General features: G+C 40.0%; 2 protein-coding genes across 3 annotated transcripts; both read right to left on the bottom strand.

Annotated features, from left to right (window-relative positions):
* Positions 1-1278: 1278 nt before the first annotated feature.
* On the bottom strand, positions 1279-9745 carry LOC121511190 (polyunsaturated fatty acid 5-lipoxygenase-like). 2 transcript variants are annotated; one of them, XM_041789784.1, is made up of 14 exons: positions 9505-9745; positions 8546-8744; positions 8368-8449; positions 8175-8297; positions 7695-7801; positions 6385-6557; positions 6072-6218; positions 5794-5997; positions 5627-5713; positions 5332-5510; positions 5114-5235; positions 2525-2625; positions 2146-2316; positions 1279-1965 (listed from the first exon to the last, which is right to left on the bottom strand). In XM_041789784.1, exons 1-14 carry the CDS (start codon positions 9652-9654, stop codon positions 1786-1788), a joined length of 2025 nt encoding a protein of 674 aa, XP_041645718.1. In that variant the 5' UTR covers positions 9655-9745; the 3' UTR covers positions 1279-1785. The 2 variants fall into 2 exon arrangements, with proteins under 2 accessions (XP_041645718.1, XP_041645719.1); XM_041789785.1 differs by having other exon boundaries at positions 8546-8741.
* A 1364-nt stretch (positions 9746-11109) lies between these two features.
* LOC121511083 (polyunsaturated fatty acid 5-lipoxygenase-like) lies at positions 11110-27280 on the bottom strand. Its single transcript, XM_041789613.1, has 14 exons — positions 26967-27280; positions 22457-22655; positions 22292-22373; positions 22099-22221; positions 19128-19234; positions 18755-18927; positions 18099-18245; positions 17819-18022; positions 17653-17739; positions 16914-17092; positions 14713-14834; positions 14202-14302; positions 11912-12082; positions 11110-11764 (listed from the first exon to the last, which is right to left on the bottom strand). Exons 1-14 carry the CDS (start codon positions 27114-27116, stop codon positions 11585-11587), a joined length of 2025 nt encoding a protein of 674 aa, XP_041645547.1. The 5' UTR covers positions 27117-27280; the 3' UTR covers positions 11110-11584.
* Between the last annotated feature and the right edge of the window lie 312 nt (positions 27281-27592).

Raw genomic sequence — 27592 nt, 5'->3', positions numbered from 1 at the left:
ATACTTGCAGTGCCGGAGGATGCAAAGCAGCCCCAGAGCATCACCAATCCACTGCCATGCTTGCTTCCTCCAGACATCCTGCTGATCCATCGAGTCAAAAAGTTCCAGTTTTATTTCACTGCCTCTGTGGCTTATTTATATGATTTGACTTTTCTTGTGCTTTTGGGTCAGTAATGGCGTACGTCTTGGAGTTCTGGCATGAAACCAGTCTTTGTTCAGTATTGGCCTTACTGTACTCACTGAAACCTCAGCCTCTTTTGCCACCAAGTTTTGCTGGAGGTCTTTTGCAGTCACTCGAAGGATTTTTATCACATGCTTTCTCAGATATCTGGTTGCAGGGAATTAGCTTCCTTTTTCTGCCCCATCCAGATAGTGTAACCACTGTCCTGTAACTTTGAACTATGCTTCCAGCAGTGTCTCTTGGAACATTCAGTACCTTTGCTATCTTTTTGTATCCTGTTCCTTGTTTGTGAAGAGCAATGATCTCTTAACTTTTTGGCCATTTTTGACTTCGCCATATTTTCAACATGCAGTCAAACGTGACATCATCAAACTCCTCACAAGTCAGGTATTACATGTGTTCTTGCTCAAGCAAATCTGGTGACACCAAAGAAGCCCTTAATAAGTTGCATCAGGTGTGTTTGAAACAACACTGGGTTTGCATATTTGAGCTGTTATGAGGGATTCTGCTCAGGGGTTGAATAATTTTGAGACTGGAGAAGACTTTTAAAGTTGCATTTTCAGGTGAAAATAGGGAAACCACTTCAGACATTAGTTGTGTTGAGCTATTTCGATTCTTTTTGTTTGATTTGTTCATTGCTTACAGCTGAAAGTCTTTAAATTTTCACTATAACTCTGATTTTCAATGGGGTTGAATAATTTGATTGCAACTGAAAGTCAATAGTTTGAGAAAGACTGCATTACTGGTAGATTTAATAATAATAGTAATAGAAAAAATCAGAAAGGACATGTTTCTGAATGGTATCAAAACTTTTTAAATAGCTTTTAAAACAGAAGAAGTGGCAACAAAGGGCAGTGTACTTGGTGTGACTGTGAACCACATGGTTTTTTCCTCATCATTTATAATATTTGAAGCTCATATTTTTAGTAGTCAGAGACAGAGACACAACAGCCGTACGCCAGTCACTTCATTAGGTACGTCTGTTCAACAGCTCATTAACCAAACAATCTTATCAGCCAATCACATAGCAGCAACCAAAACATTGAGGCATATAAACATGGAGAAGGCGATGTGCTGAGAAAGAAAGGTGAGTGTTTGAGTGTTTTTAGCTCTGAATTCACAACTTCCCCAAAATAAGAGACCAAACAAACTGGTTAAAAGAAGTTTTGTAGCAAGCACATTTATAAAAATCCCTAAATATTAGGACATATAAAACAAATTAAAAAGAAAGAATGTTGGGATTTTCAAAATCTTTTCAAGCAAAAAAAATTGAATGCACACATAGATGAATGTGTTCCAGGCATCAGATTCACAACATGAGTTTAAATTTTTCTTTCGAAGAAATGAATCTTATCAGTTTGAACATTTCAATATCTTGTCTTTGTGCTGTTTTCAATTTACTTGGTTTTCATTCATTTTTACATAATGTCCCATTTTTCTCAGCGTTGCAGTCTATGAATATACAGGTGTGGTGACTACATTTATTTAAAAATGTATGTGTTAAGAAACTCAGCAGAATGAGTAGAAGTTGTGTTAATGCCTAGTATGGACATCATAGTGAAAGTAGATACATGTCAGCCCTGCCCATGATAGGATTTTAAATCTCAAGCTGCAATACTGTTCGGGATTTTTTCAGGTAACATGTTATTGTACGGCAACTTCTTTCCCTTGTTCCTCCTCTTGATGGAGCTGTTTATCTCTTCCAGCTGCTTCCTGAACTTCTCCATGGCCGCCTTCACCGGCTTCTCTATGAAGTGTTCATCAGGATACATGCCCAGGAACAGCTGCAGAGGGACAGAGGGGAGAGGTGGTTCAGCCGAGAGCCACACTGAGAAACATGAGCCAAAGAAGACAGCATCTTGGGTTTTAGACATATAAAGTTTGCTCAAATTTTGACACTTGAGAGTTGTATAAGTGTACATAAATGAGTGCTGGTGTATGGACAAGGGGTTTTCTCTCCATACCTCATGCTCCTGGTACTGGCTGAGGGCCCAGACGGCCCCCAGGTGCCAGCTGGAGCGTCCACGATCGGGGAGACTCTCAATGATCAAGTTCACATCAGCCAAACCCTTCCGGTTAGGTGGAGGTCTCCGCATGGTGGATGGAGCATTGGGAACCCAGGAGTACCAGTCAAACTAGATCAGGCAGACAGCATGCAGGAGGTTTTGAACTTAGATAATAAATAGGTCTATTCTTAAAACCTATCAACAACTTCTAGAGATATTTGAACCAGTCAGATGGGTCATTTTTCATTTCATTTCATCTGAAAGTAATTTATACTGGAATTTTCGCTGTTAGGAACAGTCCAAGAACATACTAGTGATATTATCTACCATCACTCACCTGTCCAAAGTTAACAGCTGCATGTTGGGCTGAAGCAGTGAACACAATGACAGTCACATACTCCGTCAGCTCCTCACGGGATTTCAGAGACTCTGGGAACTCTGTGCACAGATTTTAGATGTGTAGAAATGAGAATGTGGTCTGAAAAATTCACATGAATATATTTTGTTCTTTTCCAAAGCTGAAAATAATAGATTATTGTACACCTTAGGGTAGGTACTGGAGAAATGCAGGAAGGGGATTATAACACAGGAGCTGAGGCAGTGACACCACTTTGACTTCTCTGGCTTCCTCTCATGAACCTTAAATTTTACATCTACAACAGAAATATGAATTTGAAAATAATCTGTTTGGACCACCACCGCACCTACTACAGCGGCCAATAGGAACACTCCCTCTGACCTGAGCCGTGATTAGCTGCGAGTGCTAGCCTCCTCATTGGCTGGAGCATCGTCCCTTGATGGTTTTTCTCAAATGAGAGTGCAGCGCAGAGAGGTGTTGCAGAAGTGTGTTATTCTGTTAGATGGCTTCAATAACAAGACCCTGACAGGTTGTGTTGTTTTTGTGGGCATACAATACTAAAAATAAATCACTTACTGCAGCTTTAAGCTAAAGTTATACTAGCAGTATAATTAAGGTTACTATTTAAGCCAATGTAGCTAAAGCTAACATATCTACCCAGAAAAGGTTCCTAGGTAGCTTCCCTAGCTACTTTGTGAGCTCAGCTTTAGCTGTTAGCTATATTATCCATAGCTAATTAGCTTTAGCAAATGTTGCTAAAGCTAAATTATCTACACAGCTAATGTAGATACTTAGCTTACATAGCTGCTCCTGGGTGGCTTTCCTAGCTACTTTGTGAGCTCAGCTTTCATTCTGTTAGCTATGTTATCTATAGATAATTAGTTTGAACAAAGTTAGCTTTAGCAGAGTTAGCTGTAGCAGTGTTAACTTTAGCAAATGTAGCTAAAGCTAACTTAGCTACACAGCTAATGTAGATACTTAGCTTACATAGCTGCTTTGTAAGATTAGCTTTATCTCTCAGCAATGTTGCTCTGTTATCTATGTAGCTTACACAGCTAACAGAGCTATGTAAGCTACACTGGCTGTGTTAGAATGTCTACATGGAGGACAAGCTTTTTTTCCTGTAAGCAGACTGTTTAATCTGCTTTATTGAATGTTTTGTAATTAGGTTTTGGAGGTCAGGTTTAATCTTTTTCTTCTTGATATCCTAACCATTACCTTAACCCTTTTCCTAACCCTAAATGGAAATTTAATTCAATTTTATCTTGAAAGTTTGAAAGTCTGGGACCACCCTTCAGAACCAGACCTTAGGGGAAACTTGTTGGTGAGCATCCATTGCCATGCCAGTATCCACAGGGCCTGGTCAGGCTTGGCCTAAATAAACAGCATGGAGCTGTGGCCTTGTGGCCCAAACACCCGTAGAGACAGCAGTTGGGGTCTGTTGCAGTGCAGAACAGGCAACAGGTGAAGATGGGATCTTGACAGACTGGATCTCAGTACATAGAAGATCCCCTGTCAGCAGAGTCAGAGCAGCCAGAGTTGATGTTGGAGGTAGGGTGCTATGAAATAGAAATTTGTGTACATGCACATTTCTGTTTCAGCATCTCTTCTTTTACAGAGTTGTAGTGGGTAAGAAGTGCCAGGCTGCTATGAGGTTACTCAAAAGCCTTAAAGTGGGTGCTGCTGAGATGGGTTATTAAAAGGATTATTACTCTGCAACTGCCAGTTGTAGAGAGGAAGGCTCTAATTCAGTCAGAACCACTTTGTCAAGAAACACACATGACTGCGCTTGTAACTTTCCTCTTTATTTGCACTTATTGCTGTTGTTAATATTTGGCAGGGTGGCTGTTCTGGCATCCCCCTGCCCTTCCATGAGCCTATGCGGAAAGCATCAAGTAGGCACACATTCCTGCCTTTCCTGTGTCTCCAAAGAAAGCCTGAGGCAGGGAGAGAAACAGCATTAGACCCTGAGCGGGGCAGGTATCAATACAACAGAATGACGTTGATAAAGTCAGATTAAAGGAAGAGCTGGGGTGGAGGAGGGTCGCAGAAAGCAGCTGCAAAGTGTAGCCAGGCTAGAGCAGTTTAAGTACGGCGGGATGAGTGGGATTAACCAATGGTGTGCTTAGAGAGACTCAGCTGGTTGTTAGCTGATGAGGATTTGCATGAGATCAGCTGATCTCATTTATGTGGCAGCGCTTGACTCCATGGCCTGCCTGAACTAACGCTATATGCTTGATTTATTGCTTGTGTTTATGCACATTAGAGCAGCTCAAAGTATGCAGCCTTCTTATAGTGTCTGGACGGGGTCCTGGAAGGGATTCTGCCTATCGTTTACATAGTCCTACAAGAGGACTCAAAAGCCAGTGTGGGCAATGATTTAAAAAAAAGCTGATTGAGCTGGTTCAGACATCTGATTAGGACGAGTCTTGGATACCTTCCTTTGGAGTTTTGTGGAACATACAAATGGAAGGAAACCATGTACTAGGTGGGACTTTTACTTGTCAGTGTAATGCAAAAAAAAAAGGAATGATGATGTAACGTGTTTGTACTGTAATGTGCACTCACCACTGTCGTCGCAGTTTTGCATACCAGAGGTGCGAACATCTTTGACAAAAGCCTGGATTTCTTCATCTTCCTGCACTGTCTCATCACTCTTGTAGTAGATGTTCACCACATCAGACACAAAACTACCAGAAAGAGAACAGGATTGCAGTCATGTGCAGAGAAGTTTTAAAAAAAATTGCTAGACTTTTTTACAAACAGAAAAAAAAGCTCTTCCACACCTCTTGATGGCGTCCCACACATTGTAGCCGTCATCTCTGTAGAAGTAAGTGGGCACCTCATCTTTATTATCCATGCCTCGGGACTTGATCATGTCCGGGAAGCACAGAGACCTGAAGGTCAGGGACTTCAAGCTCTTCTGAACTATCTGGATGTGACCTCCTCCACCTGTAGAGTTTGCCTTTATAAATAGAGACATATATATTTTTAAAAAATGCTGCTGCATAAGGAATAAGTGACATGTTAGCTGATACAGGCTGTCTAGGCTATGATAAGTTTTATGGACTATAACTGGACCTTGTCAAAGATGCCTCGCTCACACATGAGCTGCTCCCTGCCCTTAGTGTTGATAGCGATGGTGAAACGAACATGTGGGATGAGGAGCTAGAAGAAGAAACCACAATCTGTCAGCCACTGATCATCAATTCAACAGTAAAACAATGAATGACTTGGACACTTTTTACCTTGAACACAGGATGAACAGCAGGGAGCTGCCTGTACATAGCAATAGCAAACACCTCAGAAATCAGATGAGTGCTAAACAGGTGTGTGATCATCTGGTGGTACTGGAAGTCAGACGAACGGACCCACATCTTGGCTAGCAGCCAGTCAAGCGAACTATCAGTGGGCAGGAAGATTGGAGTGTCTACTCCTGGAGTCTGACCAAGCTGGAAGAATCAGCAGGAGAAAGTTGAAGAAGTGATCTTACACTGTTTTTACTCCTTGTGTGACATGTCTGTACCTGTATGGCAATGGGCAGGATCTTGTGCTCAGTGTTTTTGTAGAGCAGACAGATGGGAGCTGCCAGGCACTGCAGTGTGCTCGGGTCTGTGTTGTTAGCATTAATGCCTTCCAATGCTTCATAGTCCACTATGTAGATGTTACCTGCCTGGAGCCAGAACACTGATTTAAAATCAACATCACAGAGAGAATTAAGGTAGGAACTACTGTATATTTAGATGTCAATAACAAAGTTTCATTATTATTTATTCGTAGCAAATTTATGCTGACTAAAAAATTTTATATCAAATTTTTCTAGAAGCAGATATTTGTACCTTTATTTCCTGCTCCAGAGTCATCTTTCGCTCCAGACTGACTGAAACCATCTCATGGGTGACAGGAAACTTCTCTGGAAGTTTGGTGCACTTTCGGATCATAACAGGGTTGCAGCCATTCAGGAATTGGTACCCAAACAGGAAGTCCTCCTTCCAGTGTTGCATCACAAACTCTGGATCAATAATATGCAATTGTGTTAAATCACCTTTTCGTCCAAAAACTCACCATAAACATCTGGGGACTGAAGACTCTAATTGTTGAAGTATCGAATGAGAAATTATTTCCCTTTTTTGCTTGATGTACATCTTAAGGCAGGGTTTCTGTTATCTTATTTTTGAATTCATAATATGCCATACATTTTTTAATAGGAGACTGGTCTGGACTGCATGCAGGAAGGTCTGGTACCTGCATTCTATTGTGAAGCCATGCTGTTGTAACCTGTGCAGAATGTGGCCTAGCGTTGCCCTGATGTAAGAAACAGTGATGCCCCTGAAAAAGACGTCTGGACAGAGGGATTGAAAGGAGCTTGTTATGGATCTTGAATAAAAAAGGGACAGTAAAAAAGGTAAATGTTTGATAGGACAAGGTTCAGATGACTTTTTGGTAATTGAAAGCAGACCTGCTTTTATAGGTAGATTGACGATTTATCCACAAAAAAGGAACTTGTTTGCTTGAAAAGGGAATAAGTGAACAGTAAAAAAGGTGAAAGTTTTGTAATGAATGATTCAGGTGACTCTTGATTTTTCCGCTCAGCTGTTGGTGAATTTTTAAACGTAAAATGAGACATTACCTTGATAGCAACTACTTGTGGGCCAAATGTGGCATTCATCAGGCACCTTTGGCTGACATGTGGCATGGCCACATGTATGTGGGCCAAATGTTAACCACATACGCTTTGCCAAACCTGTGGTTTGGTACAGATGTGGTTAGGTTCTGGGAATGTTATGAAATTTGGTCTGTCAGTCACACATGGGCCATAAATTCCCTACTAAATCTCCCCCATACATGTTTTCCACATGTGGCCCAGCTATGAGCCATATGAACTGTTTCTTTGGGATGGTCCCGGTTAAGGTCTGGATTTGTTATGGCTCAGGCACTGTTGTCACAAACTTGGGCCATATAAGGGCTATCATTCAGGTCCCAAATGTTGGCCTCATCTGTGCATTTAAGTGACACGAGGAGCAGAAAACCATATGATTGATTTGCATTAAAATGATCATTAAAGTAGGGTCTCTATATGCATCACGCTGATGGATTCATTCTGTCATCAACATAAATCTCATTCTCACATACTTTAAAAGGAGCTCACCTGAGTTTGTGTTTTTGATGCTCAAAAAGATTTTCTCAAAGTCCTCAATGCTGCTCCAGGAGGACTGGAACATGTGCATGAACTTGTTCACGCACAGGTTCTGTATTCTGAAAATACATCAATGTTGACAGTTTGATGTTTCATTCTCTCATCATTCATTTCAAACTCATTTCATGTAAAAATGCCACCGTTCCCATTTTCATCCTGCAGTAACACACTGAGATGACAATGCTGGCAGCTTTGCTTGATCCGTTTGTGTGTCTTTTTCTGTGCAACATCACTGGCCTGCATGAACATGTACTGCAGGTATTTCCTAGGAATAAAGGTGTCACAAAGTCTGATTTTCTGCCAGACTTCTGATACTGGCACCAGGAAATGTTTCATCCAAACCACCTCTTATTAAAAAAACAATGCCACACCAATTCCCACCTAGTACATGCTAACGTCAGACATGCTACTACTGTAAGAGGGAAGACATACGCCTTTGTGAAGTTTAGAAAGAAATCCACTTCCTTCTCACTGTCAAACTGGATGTCCCGGGGTAAATCACTGTGTCTGTTGGCATCTATGCTCAACGGAAAGCCAGGCTGCCACTCCTTCCATCTGTAATAAACAGCAGAGATATTAAAGAACATCTTCAGGTGCCGATGCCCACTTATATGAATGAAGTTACCTGTACGTTTCCCTCCTCAGATTCAGCTCTTTCTGTCTGTGCTGCTTCACCAAACCAATCTTATCGTCCTGGGGCAGACGTGCTGCAACAGACACAAGACAAAGTCAGGGATGGAGCAGATTCTAATTAATATTTTTGCTTTACAAGGACAGGAAAGTTTCAGGAGACAGAGTTCTACCTCTTCCATCTCGCAGCACCACCTCCTTGTTGTCCACCAGCCAGTGATAGCAGGGGAACTCCACATATTCATTAGATGGGGTCTTTACTCCGATGTACCTGCAGTACCAGTCATCCTCAACCCAGTACTTCTTCTTCTCAATCTTCACCAGCACAATGTCACCCAGGTTCCCTTCGACACTCACCCCATACGAGTTCTTCTGAAAATATAATAGTTTGTGGTAATATAATAAAGGGATTTGGGTGGGCAGAAGCATAGACAAAAATAAGATAAAAGAAGGGAAACTTTAAAAGTGGATAATTAAATAATTCACAAAAACAAATGGAGACCAAAGACTACACATGAAAGCAAGAATTGTAACAGTAATTAAAGGAATCTAAAGCATTACATTGTATCATTATTATTGCTTTTTTTCCCCTTTTTTCCAGGTTAAATCAATATTCATGATTTTTGCCCAGAAGTGAATTGGCCCATCTTACTACTATGATACCCCAAGCAATAAGACGAAGCTATCAATGCATGACTTAATGCCAAAAAAATTCACTAAGCCTTATTTCCTGATCAAAACCAAAGAAAATCACCTCTGCCAAGGAGGTTATGTGAATGGGTGGGCTTGTCTGTTTGTATGTTTGTTCGTTTGTTAGCAACATAACTCAAAAAGTCATGGACGGATTTTGATTACATTTTCAGGAAATGTCACAAATGGCACAAGGAAGAACGGATTAGATTTTGGGGCTTATGCACTTTACAACAGGAGATGGTGGACACGTAACTTATTCAAAGTTTTGAAGTTTATAAAGTCTATATTTCTTCTCTGTATATTGTGTAAATCTAAATGACTGATATTTTTCTGTAAAAAATGCTCCATAAATTTGTTCAGTAAGTGTCAGTGACCTTGTCTGAAAGTGCAACCAAAGCTTATCATAAAATAATTAAAGAATCCTCAAACTTCAACTTACCGCTCCTCTCTCAAAGTCATTGTACAGAGGTGTGTCCAGCAGTGTCTTCTTGCTTGAACCCTCGGTTCCCACCAGTGTGATGTAGACGTAGTTATCTGTACCTGCAAACCACTGACTCCCTGTAGACACAGTCACTGTGTAACAAGCCATGGTGCTCTCGCAGGATGCTCAAAATCTACTGGGTAGCGATTCTTCTATTGCCTGCAAAAGTCTCTTTCAATGAAACAGTTGTTCCTCCGTCTTACTGAGCAGTATCTTTTCAAGTAAGACACTCTTTCACTCATGACCTTCTTTCTCGTGTGTCTTATATAAACCCCAAGCAAATATGTGAAAGGCAAAGGGAGGTGCAAGACATCGGTTGTGAAACACCTTATCAGTCTGTTAAAAGAGTAGCTACAGTTCCATTTTAGGTCAGGTGAGGATAACTGTGTGAGGTTTTTTGGGTTGTTTTTTTTTTTTTTACATGGAACTGATAATGTTGAATGCCCTGATACTTTTTTGATACTATGTTTTAACAATACTCCTTTATGTTAATGATTAATAGCATCACATTTATGACATCAGTTCAAAAGAAAGAAGGCAAATCCTGAGCTTTACAAAAATATTGCGCATTTGTGCAGTTCAGACATGTATGCTCTGAGCTTGAAGATGGCTCACATAAAACCACCAAAGCAGGTAAGTCTGTGCTTTCAGAACCAGAACTTCAGGGTTATTGAAAGAGGTCCGAGAACTTTTTCAAGCCAAGGCTCATGAGTGTATGAAGGTAAAGAATGAGGAACTTTGTTGAGTCCCTAAGGGTGCATGATTAGATCAATTAAAGCAGGTTTCAGGTGTGTACTAGAACTATCCTGTGAACATCAGATGGTGTTATCACTGTGCATTTTCTCTACAGCTTTTGTAATGACGGTTCATTAATGTTACACATTTGAGGCATTCATATTGATACTGCAATGGTATGACAATAGGTGTGCCCATCTGTCATTTTGTATTCTGAAGGGAATGTGAGGAAGCACATACACTCACATTTAAACATGTTATAATGAGTATGGCAGAGCATCTGCATGTGACAGTATGCAGAGTTATGGGCTGACTACAGCACCCCCTGTTGGTTTGGAGCAGGATGTGCAGTCTGATAAAGGCAGCAGTGAATATGCACATTTTGAGCCTCACAAGTCATGCATGGCTCTGTGAACCTAGGACCTGTGTTGTCGGGGCATTAGCTCCTGGTAGGGTCTACCAAGGCATATTTGTCCGGGGGTAGACACCCAACACACCAAACACCCATCATGAACCAGCATATCGAGAATTGGTGGCCAGGTTTCTTTCCACAGGGCCTGGCCAGAGCCCCACTGGGGACTCACCACCTACACACTGGGTGGAAGGCGAAGGTGGCCGCCTTGCCAGTGATGCAGATTGACCGTGAGTTCATTTTTGTGTTGTATTTATTTAAAGGGCCAGGGCACAATTTGTACACTATGTGGTGCTAAAGTGGCATTTACTGTTTTAGGCATCCTTTCTGTCATTAAAGTATTCACTGAAATAACATGTTTCATGTAGAGTATACTTGACACAGAGCAGCAGTACTTATAAATATGCTAATTTATGAAGCAAATGTGAATTAAAACAAGGCAGATGACATGTAAACTGGCATTGTCTTCATAGCTGTAAAGTATGTGATTGCACAATTTGTCACTTTTTCACTGAATGCTTGGTACAACCTGTGTTCTCATTTGAATTTGTGGTGAGAAGAATGTTTAAAGTTTAACGCTGCATGAGTATCATCTGAATAAGGTTCCTATAACGTTAATTTTGGGGTAGGCTTTCAGTATTTTGCAGATCAAAAAGAGACAGTGGCAATTAATGAAAACACTTTAACAAGCAACTTCACACAGTGACATTTGAGTACATTATAACCAAGATATGCCAAAAAAGCAGCAAAAGCAGGTCTGCAAGTTGGTGAGATATAAATATATGTTGACATAAGGGACAAAACAGTTTTGAAAATTGAATTTTGACAACTGACATCACCTGACTTTAAGATTAGTAGTATAAAGCAGTATGGTGATCCTGATTTTATATCTTAAACTGCGACACTGTTTGGGATTTTATCAGGTGACATGTTGTAGTACGGCAGCTTCTTTCCTTCATTCCTCCTCTTGATGGAGCTGGTTATCTCTGCCAGCTGCTTCCTGAACTTCTCCATGGCTTCCTTCACCGGCTTCTCTATGAAGTGTTCATCAGGATACATGCCCAGGTACAGCTGCAGAGGGAGAGAGGTGGTTCAGCCAGGAGGCACACAGCATGGAGAGAAAAACGTGCCAAAGAAGAGGACAGGATTTAGGATTTAGATCTGTACAGTTTTCACAGATCACTAAGTTGTACAGGTGTACAGGTTTCCCCTTCGTACCTCATTCTCCTGGTACTGGCTGAGTGCCCAGACAGCTCCCAGGTGCCAGCTGGAGCGTCCACGATCGGGGAGACTCTCAATGATCAAGTTCACATCGGCTAAACCCTTCTGGTTGGGTGGAGGTCTTCGCATGGTGGACGGAGCATTGGGAATCCAAGAGCACCAGTCATACTGTGCAAAATACACAAAGATGCATGCAGTACAATTTTTTACAATTCCAGTGTCTTTACATTATGCTTGGTGTCATCTATCTGAAGGTATAATATGTGACTTTCAGAGACTTTCTCTCTTTACCCTCACGTTCCAACTAAGTGTAGCCATTTCTATGTCTAATGCCTAGATATTAGGCCTATTAACGCGTTAACGTCTGTGATTGATATGGAAAACTTAACGTGTTGAAAAAATTATAACGCAATTTAATCACATGACTAAGTTTGACCACAACTCCCTCCCTTAGTCCTCCCGCGTGGATGTTTACGTCCCTGGGGTAAAAAGGTTAAAGGCGGGTCAAACGCAGCCAGCAGTGATGAGTGAGGAGACAGACCCAGGTCTGCTTCATGGCAAATGTCGATTTAAAAAGCTGCCTAATGGAAGTCTGGATGAAACAAAAGTTGTGTGTACATACTGCAGAGATGAACTGTATTTATACCGTAGCACAACGAGTCTGAAGTACCACCTCCAGGCAAAACCCATCTTCGCTAATGTTAGCAAAGACGCTAACAACAACGCGGGATCAAGCCATGATAGCTAATGTTAGCAAAGACGCTAACAACAACAGGGGATCAAGCCATAATGCCAAGCTACACCAGCGCAGTTCAGCAGACCTGGATTTGTCCCCAAAACAACATCTAAGCTAACTAATGCGATCACTAATGAGTCGCCAGAGACTGCAGACCATCGACATCGTTGAAGGGGTTTAAGACATCATCTGGGTCGCCTTGGATGACCCGTACCACAGAACACAGACGAGAACTACTGTCACAAGAATCCTTGAACTGTATGACAGCAAAAAAGGGCAACTAAAGTGGAGCAGCTGGCCCGAACTACATTTATGACACTGACAAGAGAACACTGGACATCAGTCAGCAACTTCAGCTACCCCAGGGTAGAACAGCACACCTGATCATTCACTTTACAGCAGAAGTTATTTTGTACCTGATGTGTTCATTGAATGAAGACACTCTGATTTACAAACCACAAATAAGTTTAAAAACTCTAGTTTGTCTAATATTTCTTTGTTTAAACACCATACTTGTACTAATTTATCTCAAACAAAAATGCAAGTAAATGGTAGTATTTTAAATGTTAATTTATAGATAATAACAAAAATAATACATTTTTTTTAGCAAAAAGCTGTACATGTTAAAATAATGAAAATAAAGACTTGGTAATAAGAACGTTCAAAAATCTAAAAATTACTAAAACTTTAGAAAGGCTGTGATTAATCATGATTAATCACAGCATAGTGATGTGATTAACTTGATTGATTTTTTAAATTAATTAACAGCACTACTAGATATAAATCCTAAAGTTCATTAAGATTCTTAATACCTGGACGTATGGAACAAAAAATATAATGTTGCAAAGTTTGTAAGTTCTCCTCCAGTAGAAATCTTACTATAACACTTTATTTTTCCTCAACACACAGCACCCTCTAGAGGTGGCAGCGCCAACAGCTGGAGAGGGAGGGGCTCAGAAGAAAAATAAAACATGTAAGAAACATGTTTGTATGGAAGCCAATTTACGCCACTTAAAAAAGAAAAATGTGGCAGTTAGGCAATTAAAAAAAAAAATCCTACATCATAATAATGACATAAAAAGCCAAGATTATGAGATAAAAGTCATAATTATGAGATTAAAAGTTGAAGTTATGAGATGAAAAGTAAAAAATTATGAAGAAAAAGTCAAATTATGAGATATTAAGTCATAATAATGAGATAAAATGTTGAAATTATGAGAGAAAAAGTTAAAAAATTATGAAAAACGGCAAATTATGAGATAAAAAGTCAAATTATAAGATCAAAAAGTCAGAATTATGAGAAAAAAAGTCAAAATTATGAGATAAAAAGTCATTATCTCATAATTTTGACTTTAATCTCATAATTATGGCTTAACTTTTTTTTCAAGAATCGCCTTACTTTCACATTGTTTCTTTTTTATTTGGCTGAAATGGGCTTCCACATGTTTGAGCCTTTGAGTTAAAATTGAACACCTGATGGATGCTTTGTCTTGTCATTTTAAAAGGTCTAAGAAAACAACTACTTAGGGCTCCTTATTTTCTGAAACTCACCTGTCCAAAGTTAACAGCTGCATGCTGGGCTGAGGCAGTGAACACAACAATGGTCAGATACTCCGTCAGCTGCTCGCGTGTTTTCAGAGACTTGGGGAACTCTGGGTGCAGATTGATGACAGACAGATGTGAGAAAATGAGCTGCAACAATGGAAAAACTCATTTCTTTCTTTTCTAAGGCTTGCTGTGTTATAGATCCTTGCACAATGCTCTAGGATAGGTAACAGAAATCCAGGAAGGGGATTACAACACAGGAGCTGAGGCAGTGACACCATCACTGTGACTCCTGTGGCTTCCTGTCATCAGCCTCAAACCATTCATCTATGACAGAACAGATATGAATTTGAAATGCACTCTGTTTGCTGTCACACCTGTCTCCTCCTGAAACTCCTACACCGCTGATATACTGAAGAGGAGTGAGCTGCTCCCCCTCATGAAAAAATAAACACTCATGTTGGTTTGTGGTTTGAGTGAAGAATAATGAAACAGGATGTGTGTAATGTTTACCCACCACAGTGGTCAAAATCTTGCATGCCAAAGCTGCAAACATCTTTAACAAAAGCCTGGATTTCTTCGTCTTCCTGCACCGTCTTGTCGCTGCTGTAGTAGATGTTCACCACATCAGACACAAAACTGTCAGAAAGAGAACAGGACAGCAGTCACAATAAGAGGAAATAATAAAACAGTCTGTACTTCTCTCCTTGGAAGTCTGTTACTCTCAAACTCACACAAAGGTACAAATCTCCCTGTTCCTCCTTTGTATCACTGTTTTTCCTGCCTTCAGTCACACAAACTTCTCAGAATCAGTGCTGTCTAAAAACTTTTAAAATATATATGCAGTGATGCCTGCAGGCTTGTTCAGGCAGACGACCCAAACTGCACTAATGTCACATTAGACGTGCATTATTATACAATCACAAGAACAAAATTCCTCCATATTTGGAGCCTATTTAAAGTATAACCAAAACATCAGACCACTTTTTTTAGCTGGGAAGTGATTAATATTGGCCTTATTGAATAATTCAGGTTAGACTCTCAACATTGAGCAGAAGCCTAGACCAAGGCTACTGTGGCTGCATTTTCTATTGGCTGAGCCGGTACCATCTGACCTCATCAGCCACTCAGTTAGGGCCTGTGCTCATAGCCGGCTTTTTTAGTGCTGGTAGTGCATATAAACTCATTTTCAGAGCACTAAAAACCAGTGTTTTTTGTTCCTGTAATGTTGTTTTTAAAATAGACAGAAAAGAGAAAACATGAAGACAGTGTAACAGCATGGGTGCCCAAACTATGGCCCAGGGGCCAAATGCAGCCCTTGGTCCCTTTTTGATTGGCCTGCAGCTAATTCTAAAATTAGAATGAAATACTATAACATGAACCCAGATCTTGACCGTCTTGTGTTTTTAGTGTTATTACTAGACTGTGCTTATTCTATTTAACGGTCTGCTCTATAAATTCAGTCTCTCCTTTTTAAAAAATACGCCATCTTGAGCTTTTATGTTGAAAGAGGAGAAACAGATGAGTGGTGCTTTGTATTGACAAGAGTTTGACAGCTTTGAGCCGGTAAGTTTTGGCTCTGTGTTGACACAAGTCAACATGGATTTTAACACAGATAAGAATATTATTAAAGCACAGATATCTCCTCTTTGTAAAACAAGCCGACAAGCTCTGCAGAGCACTCTCCTTATGCCGTGTTAACCACCTGTTTCCTTGTTTTGTGCTCATCTCAACATGAGCAACAGAGAGAAAAATAAGAACAGGGTGATGGGGGAATAAAAGGTGTACTGCTTCATGCTGCTTTGCTTGAATGTTGTCAGGACACTACAATATGAGTCAATGTAATCAAGCTAATTTTGTCATTGCTGCTTGTTCATGCTGCGTGCAGTTAGGCTGCAGGATCTATCCCTTTGCTCTGATAATGCCAGCTCTGCCCTGAATCTGTACTGTACTTTTGCTCTGTATTAACCTTGCAAAGCAGATGGATACATCCATTTCCATGTTTCTCGCTGGCGAATCCATCTTGCAAAGCTCCTATCTGAACCGTTTGGGCCCTCTTAAAAAGTGACAGGAACAATCAGCGTGTAGGGGCAGCGGAGTCATGAGGTCAGCAAGCAGCAACAAGAGGCTGGTGCGACTACGGCAGAAGTCATTAGCGTGGATGCCACCAAAGCACCATTTTATCAGAACTTGACAACATTTCTCCATTAAAAGAAGAACAAAGAGTTGTTTTCTTTTCAAAAACATAAAAAGTCGTGTACTAACATGTCTACAGTCACCATGATTCGTGTTATGCAGCTCTTTATAGAGTTTACTTCTTCGGTAGGGGTGCAGGCGCAGCTCGTTAGCAGCTACGTCACGTGTTTTGTTGTAAAGAAGTGACAGACAGAACTTTCATCCAATTACCCTCCGAGTTTTTTTTTTTGCCCTTTCCCAAACGTTGTCTGTGAGTGGTTTTCCAGATGGATGTGTGAAACAAATCCATCTGGTGTTCCAGGTTAGCTCTCAATCCCACCACCCCAGAATTCCTCTGCAGGCTCCAACAGGGGGTTTAAGATACCTCATTCTTCCTTAAATCCTAAATGCAAATTAAATGCACAAGTGATGAAGTCAGAGCATGGACACCAAGCATACAGTGTTCTGTTACAGAAGTAAAGGTTTGTTAACATGACAAATCAGAATTATCTGACTGAAATAAACACATAGAACTGTTCTCACCTCTTTGTGGCCTCCCACACCCTGTAACCATCATCTCTGTAGAAGTATGTTGGCAAATCCTCCTTACTGTCCACGCCACGAGACTTGATCATATCCGGGAAGCACAGCGACCTGAAGGTCACAGACTTCATGGCCTTCTGCACCAGCTGGACATGACCACCTCCACCTGTTGCATTTGCCTAAAAGAAGATTGAAGATTCTTAGCAGAAAAGTTTCTGCTCTTCTCCCAACCTGCTTTTGGCATGAGCTTTTTTGTATCAACTGGCTCCCGTAGATACCGGCTCAGTCCCCTCAAATAAAGCTGATTGGTCTATTCTCAGTCAGGGCATGGTCGTGTCAGATTGGAGCTGTGCAAGATGGAATCTGGCTAATCTATCAGCTTCATATTGGCTCTTTAGAAAAGCAGCTCACATTTGCACTTACCAGTAATTTAAAGTCACCAGTTAACCTAATGAGCATGTTATTAGTTTATGGGAGGAAGCAGGAACCCTGAGCTGCACATGCAGGGTTTATGGGAAGAACATGCAAACTCTTCACAGAAAGGTCCTGCTTCACCATGCACCATCATTCTAATGTGATCATATCTTTTAAAGCATATCAGATTTAGCTGTTTGCATGTCTACTTCAGTAATCAGATAACATCCATCCCTATTTTCTCTTATTCAGTTTTAACTCGTCTAGTTTACTCTATCCTTCCTGGTTCACCTTCTGTCTTCTTCTTCAGTACTTCAAAACTCACCTTATCAAAGATGCCACACTCACAGATGAGCTGCTCTCTGGCCTTGGTGTTGATAGCGATGGTGAAACGAATATGTGGGATGAGGAGCTGAGGACAGGAAAATAATTTACTTAATCATTCATAGATTTCACGGTCTATCATTTGATAAGTTTGCTTTTTGTTTTACCTTATACACAGGGTGAACAGCAGGGAGATGCCTGTACATAGCAATAGCAAACACCTCAGTCATCAGGTGTGTCCTGAGCAGGTGAGTGATGGTCTGGTGGTGCTGGAAGTCAGCGGAGCGGACCCAGATCTTAGCCAGCAGCCAGTCGTACTTACCATCAGTGGGCAGGAATATCGGTGCATCTTTACCTGGAGTCTGGCTGAGCTGAAAGACAAGAAAACGGAGTTAAAGAGAATAAACAGGAAATGTTATCTTCCATATGTTACATAAGTCATTATACCTGTATGGCTATGGGCAGGATCTTGTTCTGAGCGTTCTTGTAGAGCAGACAGATTGGAGCTGCCAGATACTGCAGTGTGCACGGGTCTGTGGTGTTTGCACTGATGCCTTCTAACACCTCATAATCCACCATGTAGATGTTACCTGCCTGGAGCCAAAGCATGAATTTAAGTAGAACATCAGGAGGCAAAATAAGGCAATATGACTGTTAAAGAGAGGTATATTTATAATACTTGACATCCTAGAATTAAAGGTGACATATCATACCCCCTTTTCCCTGTGATCTAAAGGAAACATCTGTGCCATGCTTTAGGCAAAATAGAATATTGATCAAACACTACAAGTTTTTTGACCCTGAATAAAGCAGCTCTGAACAGCTTTTCTCTGTTCTGGCAACTATCCACACAAGTGCAACTGTGTGCTTCCACTCCTGATTCTTTGAGGAGTGGGTATCATTATTATAATGCAATATCATTATGATCACTGTGGTATAACCATGAGCTCAAATTCTCAGACAGACCACCAGTTTACATGCTTTTACACATACAGGACCAAAAATAAAATACCATTGGGTTGGCTTAATTCACATAGATACTCTGGATAACCAAATTAATGATATATCCCCTTAAAAACATCCATAGCAGCCGACATGTTCACCTCTATCTCCTGCTCCAGAGTCATCTCTCTCTCCAGACTGACTGAAACCATCTCATGAGTGACGGGAAACTTCTCTGGAAGTTTGGTGCACTTTTGGATCACAACGGGGTTGCAACCATTCAGGAACTGGTACCCAAACATGAAGTCCTCCTTCCAGTGCTGCATCACATACTCTTTAAAATATAACATTCTAGGATTAACAAAAACATTTACCACATATATTTTTGCCTGACTGTCTTACCCTGACTGTGTTTACTCTTACTTTCTTTACTTCTCATACAGTGATTGAGCTTCTGCAACTATATGTATACTACATTCTTATGTGAATAAACATAAACCTTATTCTCTCATCCATGTATTAACAAGAGCTCACCTGAGATTGTGTTTTTGATTCTCACAAAGATTTTCTCAAAGTCCCCAAAGTCGCTCCAGGAGGACTGGAACATGTGCATGAACTGGTTCACAAACAGGTTCTCTATTCTGCAAATACAGTAATATTATCACCATTCTCAACATTTTTATTCTCATCATCACTATCATACCTACTAAAATCTTCAATGATAAATGTCAAGTAAAAGTGCTGCGCAAGAGCAGTGAATATGTAACATGATTTAGTGGTGGACATGATGAAGACTACAAAGAGACAAGGGCAAATTAACAATCAGGAAACAAACAAACAGTGACAACAACAACAACGAACAATTGAAATAAAAAGACTAGGTAACACTTTATTCAAGTGAGCCACAATTACCTTGTAATTTTATGGAATAAAATGTAATTAGCTTGTAATTTCTCAAGTACAAGGTTGTAATTACCTTGTTATAGGTTTGCATTTTACCAAGTAAAAAGTCTGTAATATTAAGGATGTATTTACCTAACAATAATGTTTTAATTATCAAGTAATTTCTTGCAATATTGTTGAAATTGTCTGGAAGCTGGGTGGTCACTTTATTCACAAAGGACTCACTTTAATTTGGTGGGCCAAAATAAAGAAAATTCTACTCTGACCTCATAGATATTACTTTGTAAAATATAAAGTAATTCCCAGATAAATTACACAATATTACGGAATTAGGGTTAGGTCAAAATACCACCTAATTCCCAGAGAATTGCAGTAATATTATGAGGGTCAGGATTTCTGTCGAATATCACCTAAATACCAGAGAATTGTCACAATATTATGAGGGCTTGGGTAAAATACCACCTAAATGGTAAAATCACAAATCAAAACAAAGGTGCTGTTCAACCGTTACACTTTTTCACCATGATTAATCTCAGCATTTCATAATTGAGATGATTCGTTCCTTTTATGTTACATTTCCAAACAACACAATTTTACATTTAAAACTGTTTCTGTTTCACTTTGTATTTTTGTTCAGTCCTAAACGATGGGTATTGACTTCCTGTTTGGATACAGACCTATTTTTTAAAGAATATAAGGAACTTTAGGTAGATTTTGGTTAATGGCATGAATTTAACCACGGAAGAAGGAGCTTGTTATTGTTAAAATAAAATAAGGGAACAGTGAAAAGGTGAATGTTTGGGATCACATAGTGCAGATGACTTTTAATCTGTCCACAGAGCAACCTGGGAGTTTTTTTTTTAAGTGAAATGAGCCTTTAAAGAGCAGCGGTTTATTTATTTTTCATCACTGTTGCGGTGGCTTAACCAAAGTGTGATGTCAAGGACAATAAAAATATAATCTAAAAAATGAATGCACTAATTATGGTCCTGAAACTCATTACCAATAAGGCACTGATCATCAACTGGTGGCCCGGGGGCCAAGTCAGGCCCCCCAAAGCTTCCTGTACGGCCCCAAGAAGATCATTAAATTTAGAAAAAGACAAAAAGAAAATGTTGTGGTTTTAAGAATATCTTTTGGCTTTAAATGTCTGCAGCTGTTAAAAAAGCAATTCATATTCACATAGTCTTAGAATAACAACATTTGATCTGTTATAGCAGAAATTCACTTGTCAGCCATTATTAGTAAATATTTTTTTAAAATGTGTTAAAATTGACAAAAACAGCCAGATGAAGTGATTAGAGATTGGGCGATAAGAGTACAAATGGGTTGTGGAGTGGCACAAAGGGACAAAAACTTACAGGAAACGTGGTGAAAAGAGGTTAAAATGTGGAAAACCATTAGTATAAAAGGAAAAAAGGGACAAAAAGTATATAAAAATGGGTTAAAAGTGGCAAATACTGTTAAAAAAAAAAGTAATGAAAAGTGGCAAAAAAAGGATAAAGGAGGGAAAAAACTGGCAATAAAGGTGATTTAAAGGAGTTAAAGAATGGCAAATAATTGGGTTTAAGAGGCCAAAAAGGCTAAAGGTATCAAAAATGGGTTAAAAGTGGCAAAATGGTGCAAAAATAGCAAATGGCAAAGCAGTAAAAGGCAGGAAAGTGGGTTTAAAGTTAAAAGTGGCACAAAGTGTGGCTGACATGGCAGAATGAAGCAGTGAAGTAGTGAAAAGTGTGAAAAATGAGTTCACACTGGTGCTAAATCATAATTGTGAGGGGCCATTGTCTAGGATTTTCAGGAGCCCAGCCAACCGTGTGGGCATGCCTGTCCCCTTATATGGTGTTATAGATCAGGATAGATCTCACTGGTAGTGCCTAAAAATGTCTTGACAGAAAATAAATGTATTAATAAAATAATATGTTAATCAGAACAAAACATGCATTTAATTTGTCTTAATTTGAAAGTCCAGCCCCCAGAGACTCTGTCAAGACTTAATCAGGCCCTTGTGCTTGATGACCCCTGCATTAAGGCATTAATGCTGACAGCCCTGAAAAACAAACTGATTAGTTTAAAGAGGGGGAGAAGGGGTGATAAATGTGTCACAGTGTTGCTATAATATTCACATTTAAAAGTAAAATCTGCAGCACTTTTAATGAGAAATGTAAAAATAGTGGAGAGCTTTATGTTGTACAATAAAGTTAAATATAGTTTCAAGTAAATTTACTTCAACTACCCATACATGTCCTTCCTATCCACATCCAAGCATATTACCTAAACCATATTCAATCTCAACAACTCTGACATCATCTTCAAATACGTGTTATTTTGCAGCGTAAAGCTTTGTTTACAACTACTGCTCGGGGCAAACAGTTTTTTTAACTGTTTGTTGTTTTATCAATGTGCAACCTCACAGCCCTGCATGTACAGTACGCATGCAAATGTTCCCTGGAGATAAACACACAATGAAGCCTCTATCCTTCTAGTAATCCTGTGTGCAGAAAATAGAACCTCGACATCTGATCATGGCATCAGGTCAGCTTTGCATCGAAAAGCACCGCTGACTCACATAAACCTGTGTGTCACTGTCAGAGGGAGCACGTACGCTTTACTGTAGTTCAGAACGAAGTCCACTCCCTTCTCACTGTCGAACTGGATGTCCCGGGGTAAATCTTTGTGTCTGTTAGCATCTATGCTCATTGGAAAACCTGGCTGCCACTCCTTCCACCTGTGAAAGAAAGCAGAGTTCTTAGAGAACATCCTCAGACACCTACGACCACATATGTGAATGAACACACCTGTAGGTTTTTCTCCTCATATCCAGCTCTTTCTGTCTGTGCTGCTTCACCAAGCTGGTCTTATCATCCTGAGGCAGATGTGCTACAAACACAACAAGACACAGAGAGGGATGAAGTTGAGCTGGAGCACACATGAAAAAGAGGAGACAGACTTTGGAGACTGACCTCTTCCATCTCGCAGCACCACCTCCTTGTCATCCACCAGCCAGCGGAAACAGGGGAACTCGATGTAGTCTCCAGCAGGGGTCTTCACTGTGATGTACCTGCAGTACCAGTCATCCTGCACCCAGTACTTCTTCTTCTCAATCTTCACCAACACGATGTCACCCAAGTTCTCTCCGGCCCTCACATCATACGAGTCCACCTGTCAAATAATAACTTTAATGTAACATGCTTTTAAAAACACAGGTTCACAGAGAGCTTTGACATGATTATTCATGAATAATTCATTAAACTTTATATCTGAATCAATCATAAACAGTATGCCTGAGTCAAAGAGACTTACAATAGACTATTATTGATACACAGTCTCAGTTGGATGTCCCTGGAAGACCTCTGCAGGGAGGCATCCAGGAGGCATCCTATCAGATGAAACTGACTCCTGTTGACACAAAGGAGCAGCAGCTCTACGCTGAGCTCCATCCTGATGTCTGGGCTCCTCATCCTGTCTCTAAAGCTGAGGCCAGACACCCTCCTGGAGAATCTCATTTCAACCACTTGAACTCGCAATCTTATTCTTTCAGTCATTACCCAAAGTTCATGACCACAGGTGAGAGCTGGAACAAAAAACAGCCGGTTAACTGATAGCTTTGCCTCCTGGCTCAGCTCCCTCTTCATCACACATCTCATGGTCCATTCTTCCCTTAATTGTGAACAAGACCCTGAGAAACTTGAGCTCCTTCACTTGAGGCCAGGACTCACTCCCCACCCAGAAGGAGCAGTCCAATGGGTTCCAGCAAGGAGCCATGGCTTCAGACCTGAGGGTGCTGACCCTCATCGGAACAAAAGTGTTCAACTGATACACACTGAAAGTAAAACTACTACATCCTGTCATGATCAGTGCTCTAAAAAGCATTGTTGAAAATTGTTTGGAAACTTGGGTCGCGATCTGTCATATGACAGTCCGGTGGGTCCTGAAGCGGGCCAGTTGAGAACCACTGGTCTAGGGTGGTGTCTGGGCAGGTAGCAGGAATGCTACAAGCCCTGGTGGTGCTGGGAATGTTCTAAGGCCGGTATTACCAGTTTAAACATTCTTGAATTAAAACACCTTAAGAGACATAAGGTAACAAATTCAAACAGCAAATATTTGTCAATATTGCCCACGATCATAAATAAAAAAGTATCTCTAGCCAGATGTGTCCGCCTCCACATCATTCAACTTCCTCTAAGAAGTGTCCAATAAGAACAGCTTATTAACTCTTGTTTGTTCCAAGCACAGGGAGCAGCAAATGTAACCCATTATCCTCAGTTCAGTTCTGACATTTGGAAAAGACAGTAAGAGAAGACCCTTGGATCGAGGATGTAAAGTTCCTGAGCTCTCCTCACTGATGTAGGCCAGAAGATAGGAAGGAACTAGACCGAGTCGTGCAGAAAAGACTACGCCAGTGTTGACAAGATCATCAGACACATTCTTACAACAAACAACCTATATATGAGGGCTTTCAGAGTAGTGAGGCTGAGGCTCAGAGCTCCATGGTATCCAGAGCATGTACGCTTTGAGACGAGGTGAGCGAGTATGTCTGTAGTCCAGCACAGATAGAAAAATAGGAGCCACCAGCCTCTTTTTGGACTCCAAAGATGCATTATTGACCAATATACCAAGATATCTGTAACTCAAAACAAACTCAGACTGTGCACCCTGGGGAGTAGAGATTGAAGATATGCTTGGGGGCTTAGATTTAGCATTTGACATGAAGTTTGTTAGGAACGATCATATCCTACCCTACGACTCAGCATCAGCTACTGAGTACTTAAAGTAAGCTTTAAATCAAACACTTTTTACTTTTACTTGGGTAGATTTAAAGACCAGTACTTTAACTTTTATTTAAGTAAATCTTACCCAGAGTAACTAAATTTTACTTCCACCTCTGCACAAGGCCACCCGTAAGGGGGGATAAAAGGGAGAGCTTTTTGGGGCCCAGGGAAGTCAGCAAAATCACGGTCCACTGTAAAGTTAAGCTGTGATAACCGTATTCTATCTTTAACCTGGATAATAACCACTCTTATCCATAGCTTTATTCATACTGTAGAACAATTATAGCCTTTTGCAAACTGTTAAACTCTTTTTCTTGAAACAGAATTACCTTTAAATCAGTAATATCAACAATGAAGATGGGCATATTTAACTAAACCATTAAAAAATTCATGTAGGACTTTAAAGCCAAGCCATGTTGTGCACAAATGTTTGGATGCAAGAAAATAAAGCACAAAAAAATTGTAATTGAGAATATTTACAAGATTATTAAAGGGGTGAAAAGTTGGGGGGGGGGATAATAACTGGCAAGAAGGTGGCATGGGGGGGCAGCAACAATGGGTCAAGAGTAACAAAAACGGACAAAAAGCATCAAAAGCAGTTTTTACAGTTGGAAAGATTGAAAAAAAAATAGGTGGCAATTATGGGCAAAACTAGCATAAAGTAGGATAAAAAGCGGCAAAAAGTGGCATAGGGTGAAAAATAGCAAAAAATTGGTTTGAGTTGGAAAATAAGCGGCCAAAAACTGACAAAAAGTGGCAAGAAAGGTTAACAGATGCAAATAGTGGAATAAAAGGGGGCAGCAAACAACATGCATTGGTTAAAAGTTTTGTAAAGAAGTAGCAGAGAGTGTGTTGAAAATGGGTTAAAAAGTAGCACCAAAAACAATAGTTTGACACACTTTTCAGCTTCAGAATGAAGTAACTGTTAGCCAGGACGCTAGCATTAATGCTACTGACCCAACACACATGCAGTGATGTCATCAATGAATCACTGCTGTGGAGGGCCCATTCTCTGGGTATTAAAGGTTCATTCTGTGTGCACCCCTGCCTATGCACATTATTGAATACTTAACTCAGCATTTAGAAAGCATTATTACAATTGTACACCATTTATTTAAAAAAAAATGCATAAATGCCTCATTGATACATTAAGCTAGCCTAGCCTCTTTTATTAGGCTACTGCTCAAAATTAGCAGGCCATCTTTAAATGAGTACAACTCTGTAACTACAAGGTCTGTTTGAATGATAAAGGTACAATGATGAGGAGAGCAACTTTTATGTCACTAGAGGCTTATCAGGACAAAATAAGAGAGATTTTAGTAAAGAATATCCAGGCAAAGTCCCCTCATGTGCCATTTTGGCTCAAATTAGCACTATCACTGCCATTTGGATATTCTTAGGGATCAAACCTTTTTTACTCATATGCCATCATAGGTGGTCACTGCAATACTAATTTTTTACTAATGCATCAATAAAAGCAAATGTAGCTCTGTTTATTAGTGACCTATAAATAATCAATAATACTTTATAGATGATGATTTATAGTCTAATGCTTTACTAACGCTGAAAATGTGACATAATAAAGTGCTATCTGTAAATTATGGTTGGTAAACAAACATTTTGTCCTTTTTGACACAAGTTTTGCATTTACTACTTTTCTTCCATCTGTGCTTCATATTGTACTTTTACAGTCACTATTTGTTAATTAGTAACAGCGTTAAACTGATAAGAAAGGAATGCACAGTAGGCATGAAATTGTGAATCATGTTCTGACAGTATTTGTCTACTTTGTCTGAGAGAGTAGACCACATCAGTCCTGTTCTGAGGTCTCTACACTGTCCCTCAGAGAATAGACTTTAAAATACTCCTGTTAGCTTATAAAGCACTGAATAGTTTAGGCCCAAAGTACATCAGAGACCTTCTAGTATGAACCATCCAGACCACTCAGGTCGTCTGGTGCAGGTCTGCTCTGTGTCCCAGAGTCAGAACTAAACATGGAGAATCAGCGTTCAGTTTCTATGCTCAATATATCTGGAACAAACTCCCAGAAAACACCAGGTCTGCTGAAAATCTGAGCTCTTTTAATCAAGGTTGAAGACACACCTGTTCACTGCTGCCTTTGATTAAAACACTGTACCACTTTTTAAATTTTGTATTTCAACTATAACTCTGCACTGTAACTTTTACTTTCATATCTTTGTTTTTTATCTTTTGTGGGTTTTATTTTATGTTTTTAATCACTTTTTTTCTTTTAAAATGTTTAATTCTTTCTTTTTCCATTTGTCATTGTATTTTAATGTCCTGTGTGAAGCACTTTGAACTGCCTAGTTGCTGAAATGTGCTACACAAATAAACTTGCCTTGCTTTACTGTAATGTGTGACATTGTACTAAGCAGATTTTGTAGGAGAATAAACCAAAACTTGATGATAATAATAATAATAATAACCCTTTACTTAGAAGAATCTCCAGCATTATAAAGGGGAAAATGCATCTATGTCCACCTTCATGTTTGTAAGTTGAAGTAGAAATCAAAAAGGGAACCAGTTTTGTTTGAACAGTGTAATAAAAGAGCTCATTTTCTATCAGACTTTAGTTGCATCTATTGTAACTGCTTCCTCTTTATGTAAACATGCAAACCATCTGAATACACCCAAAGTTTGTGATAAGACTTTGATTGAAGAATAAATTCTCACTACTTACCGCTCCTCTCTCAAAGTCATTGTAGAGAGGTTTGTCCAGCAGCGTCCTCTCGCTGCATCCCTCTGTTCCCACCAGTGTGATGTAGATGTAGTCGTCTGTACCTGCGAACCATTGGCTCCCTGTGGACACAGTCACTGTGTAACACGGCATGGTGCTCACATAGGATGGGGAGGATGTTCAAAAAGTCCTAAATCTGGAAAAAAGGGGATAAAAATCAAAATCTTCAGAGTGGAGGAGGCTCGGTTAAAACAATGTGCCTCAAAATTCTAGAAATTTCAAGATTCCCCTCGTTGCTTAAAACTATTTCTTGTGATGTTTCCTCTTTCACAAACAAACCAGTGTAAGCAGACAGAGGAGGGAGGTGAGACACCTCTCAGTTATGGCTGATCTCCTCCCCCCCGTGCTGTGAATGAGGTCAGAACATAATACAACCGTCCCTGCTTCATGTGTTATCACAGAGATTTAACAAAGGCATGAGAAAAGCTGACTATAGCCAGGAGTTGATATCAAATTCATGTCTTCAAACAAGTAGGAAGGTTCATACAAAAGCAGTTCTTTCATTACAGACATAAAAAAGGCTTTTAATAAAGAAAGTCTGGTCATTTAAGGTAGTGATGTGTGAATGA

The sequence above is a fragment of the Cheilinus undulatus genome, linkage group 6 (genome assembly GCF_018320785.1).
Source record: "Cheilinus undulatus linkage group 6, ASM1832078v1, whole genome shotgun sequence".
Classification (NCBI taxonomy): Eukaryota; Metazoa; Chordata; class Actinopteri; order Labriformes; family Labridae; genus Cheilinus; species Cheilinus undulatus.
Note: the sequence above shows the minus strand (reverse complement) of the source record. Positions and strands in the feature narration are given on the sequence as shown.

Coding starts and splice junctions, on each gene's coding strand:
- LOC121511190 (XM_041789784.1), bottom strand. CDS start 9,654: ATGGCTTGTTACACAGTGACTGTGTCTACAGGGAGTCAGTGGTTTGCA. Junction 6,219..6,384: donor CTCTGGAGCAGGAAATAAAG/GTACAAATATCT, acceptor TTCTGGCTCCAG/GCAGGTAACATCTACATAGT. Junction 5,511..5,626: donor AGCGAGGCATCTTTGACAAG/GTCCAGTTATAG, acceptor CTATTTATAAAG/GCAAACTCTACAGGTGGAGG.
- LOC121511083 (XM_041789613.1), bottom strand. CDS start 27,116: ATGCCGTGTTACACAGTGACTGTGTCCACAGGGAGCCAATGGTTCGCA. Junction 18,023..18,098: donor TCCTGCCCATAGCCATACAG/GTATAATGACTT, acceptor CTTGTCTTTCAG/CTCAGCCAGACTCCAGGTAA. Junction 17,740..17,818: donor CTGTTCACCCTGTGTATAAG/GTAAAACAAAAA, acceptor TCCTGTCCTCAG/CTCCTCATCCCACATATTCG.